The following is an 18595-nucleotide window of genomic DNA, read 5'->3' on the forward strand; positions in this document are numbered from 1 at the left end:
AATTGACCCAGTATAAACAGAGCCCTAATTGCAGTCCACGCGCGCGTAGCCTCGAATCCAGGCTGATTATTTTAAGCTTGGATTCGAGGCTAGCGCAACACATCTTTTTATTTGACACGCCCACTTTCTAAGGTCCTCTGGCCCCCCCCTTCTCTACTGCAGCGAGCCCCACCCCCAAAAGTTAAATGTTTGTTTGTTTATCTAAGTTGTCTAATACCACAATTTATGGCCCAATTGAACATAGGTTATGAAGCTCTTGTGAGCTGTCATGAAAAGCTGGTCTCTGAAATTGCTCAAGACCCAAAGCAGATGGCTGTCTCATTATTCCAGCATCGCTTTATATTCGAAGATACGAAAGCTAAAATCAATGAGCTAGACCGAACCAAAAGAGATAAGGCAATATTGCTAGTGGACAACATTGAAAGCAAAGTCAAGTGTTATCCAGAGTTCTATGAAAAATTTCTGTTAATTCTCGGTAAAAATGAATTGCTGTATTGCGACCTTGTGAAGTCGCTCCGGGAGGAATATGAAAAGATTGAAGCTGAGTCTAAATACGGTGATTTGAATGCCTACCATCACATGCCTGTATACTATGCGTCTACTTCATATAGCTATAGACTACAGTGTGTATAGCTACTACTGAGCTCACTAGATTAGATTTTATGGATGCTATATAAAAACTTTATAATTATACATGCAATCACTAATCAAGTTTAGCCCCAGTGTATATCACACATTTATGCAGGATACGAAAGCTATCCATTGAGCCTGCTACAACCATTACCTGGGTTTGTCATGGCTGAGGGAACTGGCACAGGTATTTTCGCTATTATTATTATGATAAAAGTCATAAATGCAGAACTCAGCATTATTTCTTGTAGGCTTTCCTGAGTTACCCTCCAGGGACGATGATGATGGAAATAAACTAATCAGAGCAGCTGCAACAAGTCGGCAAGGAGCCCCTACTTGTATGATGTACAGTATATCTGCTATTGATGACCCTGGTAATGATATAGATGAGGGAGGACCTGACCACAATACCGATGCAAGTTATTCAGACCCTCATCTGCATAGGTATGGCAATTCAGTGTAACTGATGATAATCCAGTATCTAATTAATCTCCAGCATTAACAGGGAGTTCAACATCCAAGTAAACGTGAACATAAGAAGCCAAACAAAACCTCAACAAAAGCGTGAAATTACAAAGCCAAAAGAAAAGCTAGCCCATAAAAACAAATGTTACAATTGTTTCTTAAGCTTATTTGTTGGATTCTTGTTCTTGTTTGTACTAGGCTTTTTAGGTTCACTATTGTACGATGGCTATTCACTCGTTGGTACTACCAATGTGGCACAAATTCACCGGAAATCTGTGCCACTGATTGGAATACTCGACAATCCATCAACTTTTGATAGTCTTAGATTCTCAGTACCAACCAACCGAACAGACTTTGTCCCCATTAGCTTCTATACATTGAGGAATTGCTCTTCTTCAGCTGCGTTCATAGATGTTGATATCAATGAGATTGTGACTGCAAGCTTTGACTCTCTGACTGAAAAGAGCAAGGCTGTTACTGAGTTGTATCTGGCAAGTAATACTACACTTACTGTAGATATCACCACTGAAGTCCTCTCAAACTATTCAGTCGGTCATTGTAATGCATTTCTCCTCGTTTTTGATGATTTTAACAATTTCTTAAACTTCATTTCAAGCTCTTCTTTAGTCGAAAATTTCTATTACAAAGGATGTATTGAGAACAACAAATCACAAGCTATGATCATGACATTCGACAAACCATCATACTACTATATCGGTGTGTACACAGACATTCCGATTGAAGCTACTACTTTCTCTTTACACTTTCTCGGAACATATCTTCAATACAACATTTCAAACGAGAATGCTGGTTGCTCTATAGACTCTCGTGACGATTTAAGTTGTGAAATAAAATTATATCCGAATACCAACCAGCAAACCTGTATTGTTGGTTCTATACCACCTAGTGCTACATTACTTGGAATAAAAGTAACAGCTGTAGACTTTTACGCCGCTGTTAACTCAGACACCAGCATTAATTTTTATTTTTATCTTCCTCTAATATTCCTTACGATTGTTATTTGTATTGTGTTTTTTGTTTACTGCTATCCAAAGTTTAGGCTTTTGCACTAACTGTTCATTATCATGCACTTTATGTTAATTGGTTTAAATTGGTTCATATTGAGAAAAATATACATTTGCATCTATAGTGAATTAAGTCATAGTTGCAGCTAATTTAGCTACTATATATATACGGCTGTACTGTCACTAAGTTAAACGAAAATTAATTTCTCCTTCATGCACTGTTGGGGTTGGAGGTGAGTCCACTGGACTAATGAAAGCCCCCATTGCACGGGTAGTCAATCTACAGCAGAGAGATAATAATTATACTTATATCCCGTTGCTACGTTGTTGCCAAGTGCAATATGAAGCATATTGCACTGCTGAAAGTCATATTGCACTGACCGCAAAACGCCCCTCTGGCAATTAGACAGACAATTAAATTAAAATTAAATTAATACACATGAGAAATAACAAGTATCAAAGTATGTCCAGCCATGCAGGAATGAATGTTCAGCACTGCTGGAGTTTCTTCTTGCAACCGTGCAGGTTTTAAAATTGTCCAAGATTTATTTTGTGGAAGATTCTGTGTTCCTAGATCGACCTAGTCCTCGACATCGTGATGCATGTCAATTCTGCTTCACCGTAGCACTCATAAGAAGTGGCTCTTTTTGCTGGGGGCATGAGCTGTTTTGCAGCAGTGTAGAAGCGAGCTTTCTTGGCTTGGTTATGAGGCCGAGCGTAGACCAGCAGCTAGTATTCACTGAGTAGTGGGGTGGGGCTGTTTCTTTGCAGCAGTAAGTGGGGCGGGGCTGTTTTGCAGCACCAGAAGTGGGGTGGGGCTGTTTTGCAGATTTCAGTTAAAACTCCAACAATTTTATGTCAAGCCATTCGTCGGTCATGCCAATCTTATACGCTGCAGATACTGGCGTCTAGAAGAGAGAAGAGATGGAGCTGTGTCTAGAGTTGTCTCTGTCTTATATTGTGTTACTAGGACAGTGTTATGTTGCTATGCCCTCGGGATATAAACTAGTTATAACACGTTCACTCGGGCTGCATGGCATATATTGCACTCAGCCCTCGGGGCTGGCGCCCTTGTGCTTCAGTGCAATATATTCCATACATCCCTTGTGCCCGTGTTATAACTATAACTTACAAGCCACAAACAGAATTGTTATGTAACCACAAGGAAATTTACTCACTATGATGCAAAACCACAATTACATCATTTGAAGCCAAATTTGTAGTCTTATAGACGTAGACTGAGTACCTAAGATTGGGGGTGGGGTTCACTCACCTAAAAGCTCACTTACTGTCAAGCGTCATGTCTGAGTCAGCGGAGTACAAAGCAATCAAGGACTGTAACAGCAGTCTTCTTACTTGTATTAAGCAGTCTCCCAAAGATGTCAGCGATCATTTAGAGATCCTTGCACCAGACGATCGAGAGTATCTCAAGAATGACACTCATGATGCTGGTGACAAAGCACGAAGAATACTTGATGCTGTGCTGCTCCAGATAGAAAACAATCCAAAGGTTTTCAATTCATTCATTAGTGCTCTCAAAGCAGCTGGTAGTTTTACGAAGGCTGCAGTGCAAAAACTTAACGGTGCATTACAGAGACGAAAGAGCGATCAAACTCAAAGAATGGAAGATGATGGTGAGTTGTAACAGCTTAGAAAACCCAACTCATGGTCAATCCGCCATGTATATCTGGATGACCTTGTATAGACCTCTTTTATGTCATCAAAGGTTGTATAAAAATATTTCAAGAAGGGATCTCTTTAGTGCACGCGATTCATACATTTACTTACAAGTCATCCAATAATCTTTGCAGGATATGAGAACGATCCAATGATTCTACTACAACCATTACTCAGGCCAGTGATGACTGAAGAAACTGGGTCAGGTATAATTATAATCAATGTCTATATCAGTAGTCATAATAATAATATAATTATATAGTCATATACTTGCTTTTCTTGTATATAGTTCTTGAGTTACCTACCATGGACAATGGAGGGACACTACCTGATCCATTAGAGCACCCTCTTGATGACACTGAAGTGGGAGCGGACCTCAGAGCAGCTGCAACAAGTCGACAGGAAGCCCCCACTGGTATATAAATTATGTCATATTATTATACCATAATATAAAGCAATATCACAATTGCAGTTGATACATTCAAAGGACGATTGCTACAAACCTTCCAAAATGGAGAATTGGAAACAACTGTTAAGCTTCTATCCCAAGCTGAAAGTCAGTCCATTGATCTGAGAGGTGTGTCTGATGCAGACGGCAAAATTCTGCTTCATCTTGCATGTCGCAAAAACTGGGTGGAATGGTATCATAATATTTTTATTGTGTATAGCCTCATTGATAATCACCATTGCGATGTTGCAGCAGTGGATGAAGATGGGAACACGCCCCTTATAAAGCATATCAATGCGGCAATATCCCAATAGTAAAGTACCTGCTTAGCTTACCGACTTGTAATCCTGATGCCCTTAACAAGCACGAGTACACTGTACTGGGATTGGCCCTTGAGTTAAATGACAAACCAACTGTGATAGATCTTCTATATATAGTGTCAGGGCGAGTCGATCCTAGAAAAGGTAGCTCACACGGTCATATACTTACTCAGAATTGCTTGCAATGAATCAACTCCAACCACAACTACAAAATTACGATGGCTCATCAGCTATTCAAATGGTGACCCAGTTTGCAGAGTGCATGGAGAGTAGCAATCATGTTTGGCCGCCGTTTACTTTTTATTACTCGTTAAAAGCAGTTCACAACATCTTAAAGAAATTTCAATCGCTGGAATAGTAGGTCACATTAAAGAGAACATGTTGCCTCTTCTTGTTGGCAGGGGATCTAATGCCTCGGTAGACTGGAAACCACTCCCCTTCTCTCGGGAGAAAGGGACTGGCAAGCTAGCCTCGAGACCAGCCATTCGTTATCTGAAAGAACGCATGGTCAAGTTCCAATGTACAACTCGCCTAGCTGAGTCAGCGGTTTACAGCATCATAATGATATATTCATGGGTAATACACCTTAATTGTGCGGGCAATTATTGGTCCAAGAAATTCCTGGACCAGTTGTACATTGGAACTTGACCAGGCGTTCTTTCAGACAACGAACGGCCTGGTCTCGAGGCTACTGCCAAGCTGCTGTGTTGACCAGTGCATGAAGAATGTCACGCTGCCACAAGAATGTAAATGTCACAAATACTCATGTGCCACCGCCCACACTCTAACTACATGCGCTATGCATGACCGTATTTATATAGCCTCGAATCCAGGCCGATTAATTGGCCTGGTCTAGAGGCTAGTATTTATACTGCACAAAATATTATCGGCCTCGAGTACAAGTACATCACTGGCGGTCTGTTATCGAGGCTGAAATAATATCACCCACTCATTACGCATTTTGTGGTTTGTTCTAATTGCATTCCAACGGGACAACTCTCAACACAGCAACTTTCCAGTCCCAGAGCCCAGAGCGAAGGGAGTAGTTTTCAGTCTAATGCCTCTATTAGATTAGCTAGGTCAGACGGACAGAGGTTCAGATAACAACAAATCGGAATCAGTAAACACACAGAGACACACAATGCTATTTATACAAAACGGAAAACCAGAAGAAATTTCTAATACAGAACTTACTAAATAAGGTCATGCAACTAAAGCTACCACTAGAACTAACAAGAATATAGTGACAGTGCAAAAAGGCCTGCACTTAAGGGCCACAGCATCCTTTTTTCTTCTTGTGAGTCTCATGTCTGACAATTCCACATCTGTGGTAATCTTTTCCTGTTTTCCTTTCATTCCGTGACCTGGGGGTTTGTACCCAAGCATATAGTATCGCATTCCTCAGTATACTCAGAAAAAGCATATATGACACAGTTTACTCTTTAAAGCGTTTACTGATGTAAAAACTTCCTTCATGTTGATATCATTGACCAGTACTTCACCTCCTTTGTTCTTTGGATTAATGATTCAATACGTATATGTAGCAAAACCACCACTATAGCACTGTCATCAGCTGATGAAATCTGCACACAAACAAGACAATCACGCAACTTTAGAGTATTTAATTGTTGGGAGGGGTGGTGTGGAGTATGGTATATAGCATTGATATTAACCTTATCAATAGCTAATGAGGAGTATAGACCATAATAGATCCTCTACTGTCTATGAATAAATCAGTAAAGCGTAAAAACTATCATTTTTAACTAGGCGTCTAGTAGTCTCGCGAGCAGCTGTCAAAGGGGGAAGGACGTCTGGTTGAACCCACCGCTTTTCCGTGATACTCAGGAATGTGACATGTGTATAAATATCATTATTATTGTTGTCATACCACGTCACTATAATTGATTAATGTTAAGTATTGTCAGAGCACGTCATAATAAATATTGAACAAAGAAAAACACAGTATTTTAATAGTCTGCAAAGAGTATTATTCTCTAAAAGAATGGCTACAGAACACATATTTCCCTCAAGAGCTGTTCCCAGACAAACAAGTTTCTAGGTACCATTCCACAACATTCTTCACAAAATCTTTTATCAACACTTTTACAGCAAGCTTTTGATTGGGTTTGAGCTCCTTATAACCTAGCTTTATGGCAGCAACACTGTCACGAATAGCAGCAGCTGACTCTTTTGTGCAGAGTAATCTAGCTTCTAGGCTTCTGATCTAGCTGCTTATCTTTATAGCACACACTTCCTTTCTACAGGTTACGTAAAACCACACCCTTAATTATTAGAAATCTGGCAATCTGATTGGTGCGACAGCATTCCGAAACAGGGCCATGGAAAGCGGCGGGTTCGACCAGGCGTCCTTCCCCCTTCGACGGCTGCTCGCGAGACTAGGCGTCTAGCTAATAATTAGAACACAATAGCTTTAGTCACCTTGATTTCCTCATTTTCAAAAGAGACTTCAGTATTTTCACTTTGCTGCACAGAAACACTTGCTGAGTTAACAGAACACGCTACACGGCCAGACGTTAAGACTGAGAAATAACAAGTCTATACAAGCAGAACTGAAGATTGGCTTTCCTCAGCGAAGAATTCAGCTATTGATGACAATAGCAAGAAAAGGTAAGGCCTGGGAACGAGGCTAGTGACTATCAACGTTGCGCCCAAAATGTTGCGAAAGTGATTCAGGAAAAAGGGTATGATCACCAGTGTTGCGGATAATTATCACACAACTAGCTCAGCCACCTACGCAAACTTAATTTCAATCACAACTGCTGCAAAACTTAAAGATGTCCGAGTCTGGAGCTAGCTGTCACCTGGATGTACCGAGTTCTTGTCTTGCCTGTGGCAATGATACCACTGTAAATAGAATCCCATCAAATATTGCTGGAAATAGGGCAAAGCAAAGGGACTTGCCATAACCAGTTGGCAGAGAGACAAATATACATCTTTGTCACTAACAAAGTTCACAAAAGCTTCTGTCTGTTCTTTTTGCAGTGCCTTGTAGCCAGCCAAGTTAGCTGCTTGCAGAGTAACTCAGTTTAGCAATTGATTCTTGAAAGTACTGGTAGACAACTTATCCAACTAGACTTATCCAAACAGCTTCTTGTATATATCTTATGGTAGTAGCCATATAATTTATACTGGCAGTGCTGTACAGCTATTAGCCTACATGTACTCGAAAAAAATCAAATTTATGTTTAGTGTGCAATAATTGTGGTTTAAATTTCTCCCACGCATTCATGCCACACTACATTCCAAACATTCCTTTGGGACGAGTCGTTGGTAGTCACCCAGAGGAGGTACGACAGGCGCGGTGCAGCTCAAGCAATAGCTTTTGATTGAGCAATAATTATCCGCCCACGTCGTATGTTTTTGCTGAGAGTAATCAGAGGCTAATTACTTGAGCTGCACCGCGCCTGTTGGACCTCCTCTGTAGTCTCGCGCAGCCAGCCCCGGATGTTTTCTATTTGAACGCTAGGTCGATAACATGGGTCTGGTGAACTTCCTATGTACAAGTTGTGTCGACACGCCGAAGATTTCTTGGCGTGTTAACTGCTGCGGTCAATTGGAGGCAAAAAGAAGGAAAAGAAGTTATGCAAAGCAGCCTCTTGTTGCCCAACTTGCTACAGTTTCCAGCTACAATAATGGCTTATTTATGTTATAAGACTATCCCAGAAGATCACAGAAAGAGAGAGAAGTGTCATGGGTAGTTGGTTTTCACATTATTGTAACCACTTAGGGCTGGTGCGAGACTACCTCCTCTAGTAGTCACCTGGCCAGTCTCTTTCCCTAAAGAAAGGGGCGTGATTTCCAGTCTAAGCACGAGATTGGGAAATTAACAGTACACAGCTTCACTCGTGCGTGTGCGCACATTGGATATTATTGGCTCAGTATAGTCCAGGGCGTAGCCAGGGGGTGCTCGAGCACCCCTAACCAGCCTGAGTCCAGTATACAAATCACAGAGAAATGTATCTGATTATCCAGCTGAGCACCCCTTCTCTTCCAGATTTTCTCCCTTTTCTCTGATTGGACGGGGGCGGGAGAAAAGGGACTTGGGCTACAGCTTATGTAAATCAGGAATGAATAATGTCACGTGCAAATTATATTCTGATGCGTCAAAGTAGAGTCAAAGTTAAAGACAAGTACACAGATCTATCTAGCCAGCCTTTTGATATTATAGATCCTTGTACCACAGTATCTGTTGTGCCACAACTTGTGGATTAGCATGGAACAGCTGATGAACGTAGAAATCTTGACAGTCCTTTTTTGTAGTCTCATAGACCAGCCAATATGTTTAATATTGTCTGGCAAATTACACATTAGCTACTTGTGCAGCGGTCTAAGTGGCTGTTTGCATTGATAAGTGGTTAGTGGGTGGAGGACAGATGTGTGAAACCAGATTTGCCAAATCTATTTTAGCTAGCGGTGCAGCTGTGCGGTTTCATAACTTACTACAAACACTTATCAGCCACTTAGAGCGCCACAATATTTGTGGTGCGGTCAACACAACTCTGTACGGTGAAATTCACCTGACCCTTCCTTATTCAGGGTCTGGATCCGCGAGACTACCTTTTTTGAACCGAGGAGTGGCAGCCTGACAACTACTCCATGGCTGTCTCAATTTAACTGCTGCCCTCTGCCATTATCTGTATTGTATTAATTGTACAGGTTATTAAAAGCCTTGGGCAACCAATGTAACACACTGACTTTCGGGTGCCAGTTCACATCATATAGAACTGAAACACAGCTAATCTCTGCTGGTCTCTTATGACTATATCCTAGCTGAATGCCTGATGTCGTTGTTACTCTTTAATCTTCTCTTTTCTAGCACTAACATCCATTCTCAAACTGTAGCTAAGAGGCCCGCGAGCATTTTTGCAGGCTACACAATTCTATTTAACCTCACGCAATTTTTGAATCACGTGGAAAAACCAATGAATAATCTCTACCCAAATTCTGGTAGAGACAGAAGGCTCAAGCTGTAGCCCAGAGTCACTAGTCCCGTTTCTCTCGCCCCCGTCCAATAGAGAAAAGGGAGTGGCTTGCGAGTCTAATTTTGCTGCAGTTAGGCTGTTATAGCAAGGAAAACGATTCAGTCTCTAAACTGTGAGCTATTCTGGCTTAAATCGTTCCTCTTTTGTGATCGTGGCCAGCTTCTCTTAGGCAAATAAAGGTTCAGCCAGCCCAATTTGACAGATAAGTTAATTATAACGTCATTATAAGAGGTGTGGCTTCTGGTTAACCAAGTTTCAAAAGTCAAATTTCGGCGCTGTGCGGCTAAAAATTGGGTGCTTCGCGTCCTCTTTCATCTATACATGCACCCCTTTCTCCAAAATCCTGACTACGCCCCTTAGTGCCTTTGCCCTTGGGGCCGGGCCTAAGTCACTTACTGAGTCAATATATCCCATGTGGCATTCGTGTGTGTCACAACTATTACACAAAGCAAAATAATTACCTCTTCTAATACTTTTAAGCGAAAGCGAAACATGGTGAGAGACATTAGCACAGCGCAGCTTGCAGCACTCGTAGTGTAAGAGTGTCCGTAATTTTATAATTATAGTGACATTTTATTGTTTTTGTATCATACCCATGCAGGCCAAGAACTAAATGAGTCACCCCGGTGTTGTAACTGTTGTACTCGTATTAGTGTAACTTTCAGTGTTACATTGATTGGCTTAATTGCCCTTGCTGTCTACTCTTTCACTCCACAAAAAGGTGAGTGTGCATGGATGGTACAATGTACATGTACGTACAGCGATTTTCAGAGTTCTTGCATCTCAATGTCTAGAGCGGAAGTACCTGTCACGTGATATTTTTGTAACATTACATCACACTAACATTAATATTGCTGAGTCAGGCAAGTGTTTTTACTCTGACTTGTAAATTTTCGATCTATTTAGTACTAACTAGAGACTACTGAAAATAGGAGTGTAGCTTCCCAGTATTAAAGAACTGTTTGAAGTGGCTTTACCCGGCCTGTCCGCTCATTTTGTTTTGCTGCAAGCTATTAAATGAGAGTCATATGGACATCAAAATCTGTCTTAGCTCCAGACGTCCAGTCCTGTGTGTCTAGTAGTAGTAGCTCACAAAACTATTGGAACTGCTCAAAGATATAACTTTCAGCTTCAGCTAGCTAGAGCTAGCTGTGGTGCAAAGATTTGCAAAGCCTTCCTAGATCGATTTTCTCCCAGCTTAACGCAAATCGAGAAAACTTGGTTTTGAATGGCTAGTGTATTACGTAACCATTCACGTGACAGGTACTTCTGCTCTAGACACTGAAATGCAAGAACTCTGAAAACCGCTGTATGTCCTGATATAAATTATAATTGGGGGTGGGGGCAATAGTATCTATTGTAGAGCATGCAGTGTTTACCAGAGGAGGAAGGACTCATTTTACCTTATAGGCACTAATTTATTGTAACAGTTTAATGAACTTCTTTGAGCGTTTCATCTTTTTTCTTTATAAATCCACATGTTGGACACATATTTCCATCTTATTTCGATTATGGATGTTTCTTTAGCCTTTGCAGATCCTCCACCTCTTGAAATGGCCACAATCCCTCCCAGATATTTTACCACTGCAGACCCGCCTAAAACCGCACCCTCTGTAATACCAGCCTACACTGGCAAGCTAACTGGCACTATCATTACTAGAGGTATGCAATTGCAGTACCATTCAACTTAATAGCATCTTGATATTTATGAGCGTAATGATAGCCCATAGTATACATCACCTTCATCAGATCTCCCATGCACTCCTTAGCTCTTTCACTGGGAGTACTCTATTTTTCACAACTGCTATAATTATAGTATTAATTTTTGCACTGTGTTCTATTATACATGTAGGTGATCGTCCTAAAATGACACAGCTTCGTAGCTTCAAACTGAGGACTGGAAAAACAATCGATTTCGCCTCCAATATTGTCCTTGACTACAGAAAAGTGGGCCAACTTTTGCTTGAAGGATCCAATGACGTTGATATTCTAGAAACGAGTCATCATCATGAAACCAAGGATATTGCTGATAGAATTCTAAGGGACTGGCTGAGTGGGAAAGGCAAACTCCCTGTTACATGGGGAACATTGATTGACGTTATAGAAGAGTCTGGTTTGAGTAGTTTAGTATATGATATTGAAGGTCAGCTGTCAGATCTACATAGAGATCATGATGAATTGTAGGCATTTGTAAACGTATATATATAGAACAATGTTTGTGTGCAAATTATAATTATGGCCAAATACCTATCTACGTAGGTATATCTTAATAATTAGTGAGTCGGGGCCATGCAGTGACAGACGCGCAGTTGGAGTCAAAGAGATCAGCCATAGTTTCTAAAATTCAATCTGTGAAAAATTAATTACTACATCAGCTACTCATGATAAGCTGATGTGTGTGAAGGCAAGTTTAAATTTGCAAATATAGAAACTATAATTGCAGACCATAATCACATTTAGGGGGGAGAGGATTATTAAGAGGGCAGCGTATAGGGAATGTTTTGAAGCCTGCAAAGGTAGTCATGCCTTGAGGCTTAAATGCAATTATGTGACCAAGAGGCATTAATAACCATCCCTGCCGGTAGATGAATACAGCATGTAGCCACCAAGATATAGCGTGGGAGTCATGCAATAGATGCAGGGATTCATTTACTATTCATGTGTGTATACGTATAGATATAGATCTAAGCAAAACGATTCAAGTATAGTGACATCATGCATGTACTCAGTTTTGTTTGTATATAATTATAAGAGTAATTGATTCACATTGTATATAGGCAATCACTAAAATTAATAATGCATAATTATATAACATAGTGCAATATAATTATGATAAACTACACGACTGTTTATCCTGAAACTGAAAATAATAATGTTATTATATTGCACATAACAAAACAAAGAAATTAGAAGTGCACTGTTTGCCATGGTTACCAGTAGTAGATTTAGCTACAGTGCATCCAGCTTAGAGAGTAGATTACCACAAATTTGTGAGTAGCTGTACTTAAATGTAAATATCTTTCGATTGGAACATTTCTAAGAAATGGTGTTGATACCAATGTGTAGGTGAATGACCAAGCTACAACATACTCAAAATGTTTCCATGGAAACATAAGGTGGTGGGTTTGTGGTGATTAATAGAACAACAGCAAATTGTTATAGTGGGTAATCGGTTAGAGTAATAAAACAGTAATCTTGTACAGATAGTGACCCAGTTTGCAGAATGTATGGAGGGTAGCAATCATGTTCGCCAACCGTTCACTTCTTATTGCTTGCATAAAATGCTTCACAAGATCCTGAAGAATCGTAATCAAGTTACAATTCCTAGAATAGTAGACCGTATTAAAGAGAACATGTTACCTCTTCCAGAAGAACCTGATGAGATTCATGATTTGCTTACTGGTATTCAAAGCCTGTCAGACCAGTTTGAGTTTGTATGTGGGGAGCATACTAATGTTGCAGATATTCAAATAAGAAGGAAAGGTAAGTGAGTAGCTATACTGTATGTGCAAAATGTCGCATTACTCTACAGGAGAGACAGAAGTCTTTCAACAACAAGAGAGTATAAACATCCCTTAGAATGTTACAGTTCCAGCTGATACTGAAGATCAGGAAACATCCGATTACTCTAATGCAAGTGAGGTACTACCAAATTTGTTTTATATTGTAAGAAAAGTGTACAGTAAAGTACTATTACTAAACACCCCTCAGAATTTCGTGATTCCAGCAGATAATGAAATACCTGGCCACCACTCTAATTAATGCAAGCAGCAATAAACTACCGTTTTTGCAAACATCACATACAGAGGTATACTGCATGTAATGCATGATGCATGTGCACATTAGTATAGGCAAGAATGTAGTTTTTTTATAATACGATAATTATGTGCATTTTATGTTCTTCTTTGATCTTAAACAGGTGCAGAATACAACACAAAACTATGAGACAAATGAATGTTACCAAATTACATTGGGAGCATGCTTTTGCAGTTGCTGTTGTTGTTTTATTGTCTCCTTAATCCTCGGAATATGTGGTGCAGTATTGTACGATAGATATTTACTCGTTGGTACTACTGATGTGGTACAAATTCACCGGCAATCTGTACCACTAATCGCAATACAGGATCCATCGACTAACTTTGTTAGGCTATCCGAAATTAGTGGAACAGACTTAGTTACCATTATCTTCTATAAGTTAAGCGATTGCTCTTCTTCAGCTGCATTCATGGACGTTGAGTTCAATGAGATGGTGAATGTAAGCTTTAGCTCTCCAACTATCAAGAGCAAGGCTGTTACTGAGTTGTATCTGGCAGAAAACACTACACTTACTGTAAATATCACCACCAATGTGCCCTCAACAAATTCTTGTTTTATAGCTCTCGTTGTTTTTGACGATTTTACCAATTACTTAAACTTCATTTCAAGCTCTTCGTTGGACAATTACTATTTTATGGATTGCATTGCTAACGAAAAATCACGAACAAAGATTTTAATGTTCAACAGACCATCGTACTACTATATTGGTGTTTATACAGATTTTCCAACTGAAGCTACTACTTTCTCTTTACACTTGGTTGGTTGGGACATATCTTCAATATGACACTTCAGAAGGGACCCCTGTCTGCTTTATAAGCTCTCTTGAGGATTTAAGTTGTGAGTTTTCTCCGAGTACCAACCAGGAATTTTGTATTGTTGGCTTTGTGCCACCTGCTAATCAGCAATTTGGAATAAGAGGAACAACTGTAGAATATTACACTGCTGATAACTCAGATACAGCAATAAACACATTTTTTTTTATTCCTCTAATTTGCTCTGTTTTTGGGTGTTGTCTTCTGCTATGTTTTATTAGTTGTACAATGTATAGACCAGACCAACGCCAGTGAAGCTCAATGTTTAATTATTGTTTGATCTTGTTAATTACAGTACACTCTCGTCACCCTTGGGTATGAGGCAGCAGCTTGGCCGCAATATATTTTAGAAAATAGCCATGGCTAAATAGCTGGTCCTACCTATAGTCTCAATTCAAGGCCGATTAAAATACGGCCTGGGGGTGATAGTGCGCATGCGCTTCAAATTACCTAAGTAATAAATCAGTTGTTGACTGGTTGCCTAGTAAATTATAGTCAACCAGTCAATAATAACATGCATGTACATCAGTAAAAGGAATTATTGGTACAAACGGCGCCCCATAGTTGCCAGCCCCTGCATGGCAATAATTATGATAAACAAATTCATTTCTATATAAACAGAAAGAGAGCATGCAACTGTATAGCTACAGAAATTCTATATAGGCATGCATGCACAAAACAATTCATCTGCAACACAAAACTGACTACATACATATAACCATGCACTTTTACATAATAATTATAACAAAATAAATACTGATATCAAACTTAAAAATATTAGAAGTGTAGTGCAAGCCATCGATCTTAAAGCAGCTGCTTCAACTACAGCAAGAAGACAAAATTCAGTTGAAGTTGAAGCCTCCAAAATCTCTAGTTGAATTGTACAATTGTCCACAGAGTTATAGGTTTCACATTTACCATACAAATTATTCCTAAGTTTCTTGATATCATATTTATACACAGTTCCAGAAATCTTAATATTAAAGGTGAATTCGTTTGTAGATGTATAAACGTACAGACCAGTAGAGTAGTACGAATTCTTCTTAAATATTACTGTTTTGGATGTTTTATAGTCATTAATGCAGATCACACTGAGCGAGTTATTATGTACTCCAGCGTCAAAAAACTCCAAATAAAGTTCTTGATCATCGAATATTACTAGAACAGCTAGACAGTCTGAAGAATTTTTAGGGATACTAAATGATGTATGAAACACAGTAATACTGTACGACAGAGTAGTCCCACTCAAATAATATGCTTGATCTATATGTTTGCTTGAGGTTAGTTCTGAATATGTTGTCTTCACTTTAACCATGTTGATGTCATCACCTTGACAGCCAGTAAGAAAGAATACCATGATAAATCCGTAGTAAATAATCACATTTGGATGATTATCCCAACTTTCCGATAAAATAACTCGTATGTCTAACGAGTCATATGCACCACTTAGGGTTAATTTTTGAACAAAGATCACAGATATAGGGCTGGCAGTGGATATACACCAGTATATCTTATAGTATATCTATCTGGCATGCCCTTGGTATTCAAAGCACATAGTTCTGTTCGAATAATCCCTTTTATCATCTGCTGATACTCAGTACTCGGTTCTATTAGAATAATCCTCGGCTGATACTCGGTACTCAAAGTACTCGGTTCTGTTTGAATAATCTTCTGCTGATACTCAGAGGGTTTTAATGTTGTACCCTGTGTGATAGCCAAAAAAAAAGCCCAACTAGGATCAAGATGAAAAATAGTAAACAAATATTGTTATCGACCTCCAGCTTAATAATAGGTTGATTGATTCCTGCTTTGATTCCTGCTACGTTGACCTATATATATATACATTATGTTGAAATGCAGTTAATTTATAGTATAATTATACTGAAACATAAAACAAGTCTGTCTACATGTCATCCCTAGCCTCGATCCCAGGCCGAGTTTTCGCTTTTATAACGGTTAGGCGAACCAGTTGTTCGCCTAACCATTATAAAAGCGAAAACTCGGCCTGGGATCGAGGCTAATGTCATCCCATAATTATAACTACTATCATTGACAATCTACAAGTTAGATTCTGGGATTGATTATACAACTCACATTGTTCTAATTAATTTTGTCTCTGTATAAATGCATCATCGAGTTTTTGCACTGTAAACTCCGTAAAATCACCAGCTGTTTTAAGAGTACTAACGAATGAATGGAATACCTGTGGATTATTTTCTATCTGACTTGCCACAGCATCAATTATTAATCGTGCTTTGTCACCAACATCATGAGTGTCATTCCTAACATATTCTTGATTGGCTGGTGCTAGGAACTCTAATATCTTATCACTGACATCTTTAGGAGACTGCTTGATGCAAATAAGAAGACTACTGCGACAGTCATTGAATGCTTTGCACTCTGCTGACTTAGACATAATGCTTCTTGATAGTAAGGCCACACAAAGTCAATTTGTACTTTTAAAATAATAATAATATTCATATAATTTTTAATTGAAACACACCCCCAACTTCCTCAATAAGCGGAAGTGCATAATTATTTTTCTGTGATCTCTCATTATCTACTTGATAGAGCAAAACAATCTCTTCTTTTATCTATGCTTCAGTGTATTTCTGAAATTTGAAAGCCATGGTATACATGGCGACTTAATTGCTGAAGTGGTTTCAGGCCTTTCTAATGAATAATAGGGCATGCATAAATCACTGCTACTCACAATGGTCCAGCGTCACATCTGGGGTTCCCCAGGACTCAATCGTAGGCCTACTAACTAGTATACATTAATGATACGTAACATCCAAGGCCAGGCTGTTTGCAGACGATTATGAGAAGTCAGAACACTGGCCATGCAGTGACTCCAAATTACTTCAAAGTGACCTCAACAAATTGGTCTAACAGATGGCAACTCACCAAAATTACAGTACGTGTGTATTTCCAATAACAAACCACCACTTATCAATACCTCAACAATGCCAACCTTGAATGGCTTCAAGCATTCCTTTGCCTTCACCGCCCTTGTACTCCCACACCTGGAGTTCTCAGCCCCAGTCTGCATGCATGGTCGCCACACTTGAAAAAACATTCGAGCACAAGCATGAAACGGTGCCCAAAGCTATCGCTCTATAGTGTAGACTAGAGCTAGCTAACTATATATATATATATATATATATATACACTATTGTAAGTAGAATAGCAACCTCCTACTGACAAACAGCTATTATTGATTTTGGAGAGAATCTGAGACTGCAATAGCGTTCATTGTACTATAGTAGTCTTTGCTCGAGAAAAAGCTTTTGTTTGCAAGATAGCATTGCTAAAATCACTTAGCTATACAATAGACTCTCGCTAATCCGGCTCTAGGTTTTAAGTTAAGTGCCTGCAGCTGATCAAATCATGATCTAACCGTGTACCCAGCCTTCTCAAATAGTACAATGCATATTACTCATACTGACCTATAACTGAATTCAATGCAATATAGGGGGGAGGTTGAACTAGGGGGATATCCCCCTTCTCTCTCCCTGTATGAAGGGGCGTTTCTAGAAATTGAAACAGAGGGTGCTCAGGGGCAGATCGGGTTCTAAAAGCGTTACTGAGAATTTGCTAAAAGTCGTCAACTGCCTATAATTATAGCTACAGGCTTGTGACAGTCAAGATTGTTCTTTTGGATGACTAATTAGACGACAGAAGGAAGTCACTGCACTATACATGTACATGTACATAATAACATTGCCAATGCTGATTGTGCATACTCAATTAGGCGTAGTCATGGACTTATAACACGAGCCAATGCAGTTTGATGTGCATCAGTCTAGAATTCGAGAGACAACTGCTAGACCAGTACTACTGATAGCTATAGATTAGTCACATGGTTGTCTGGGAGGCCATGGGGTGCTCAAGCCCCGTTAGATCGATTGACACGCCACTGCTGTAATACTGTACTTTCGTGCCATGTACACCCTGATTGCAATTACAGACAGCGCATGCAACTGTTTGCAATTTGCAAGCAGTTGCTTGCGCTGTCTGTAATCAGTGGACTGGACTACTGGACTGAACTTTGACCTGACATAACAAGACCACAATGACAAAATGGTTGTAAACATAAAACACATACTTTTACCACATAGATATCTAGCTATACATACCCAATAACACAATGATAAGCAGCATTCTTGCTTGCATGGACAATTGTTTATAGGCTCAAAGTAGGGGAAATTACACAAACACAGGAAACGTTACAGGTAGATCTACAGTGAGTAAACATTTCCCAAGTGTGCCTTTTTCAAACCCCTTCTGAAACAGCACCCCCTTTTTCAAGTGATTTTCCTTGTACAGGAACATCCTTTGTATCTACTACGACCGGATCTGATACAAATAGTGAGGGGGATGCTCATCCATCTTGTTT

General features: G+C 39.6%; 2 protein-coding genes across 2 annotated transcripts; both read left to right on the plus strand.

Moving 5' to 3' along the window:
- Positions 1-162: 162 nt before the first annotated feature.
- On the plus strand, positions 163-2228 carry LOC135345385 (uncharacterized). Its single transcript, XM_064542812.1, has 4 exons — positions 163-556; positions 746-817; positions 882-1074; positions 1127-2228. Exons 1-4 carry the CDS (start codon positions 226-228, stop codon positions 2166-2168), a joined length of 1638 nt encoding a protein of 545 aa, XP_064398882.1. The 5' UTR covers positions 163-225; the 3' UTR covers positions 2169-2228.
- Positions 2229-3374: 1146 nt separating this feature from the next.
- Positions 3375-11827, plus strand: LOC135344893 (uncharacterized). The gene is made up of 7 exons (XM_064542183.1): positions 3375-3754; positions 3932-4003; positions 4087-4212; positions 4270-4374; positions 10170-10289; positions 11096-11230; positions 11421-11827. The coding sequence occupies exons 1-7, from the start codon at positions 3421-3423 to the stop codon at positions 11750-11752; spliced, it is 1224 nt and encodes a 407-aa protein (XP_064398253.1). The 5' UTR covers positions 3375-3420; the 3' UTR covers positions 11753-11827.
- The last annotated feature ends 6768 nt before the right edge of the window (positions 11828-18595 follow it).

The sequence above is a fragment of the Halichondria panicea genome, chromosome 12, assembly GCF_963675165.1.
Source record: "Halichondria panicea chromosome 12, odHalPani1.1, whole genome shotgun sequence".
Classification (NCBI taxonomy): domain Eukaryota; kingdom Metazoa; phylum Porifera; class Demospongiae; order Suberitida; family Halichondriidae; genus Halichondria; species Halichondria panicea.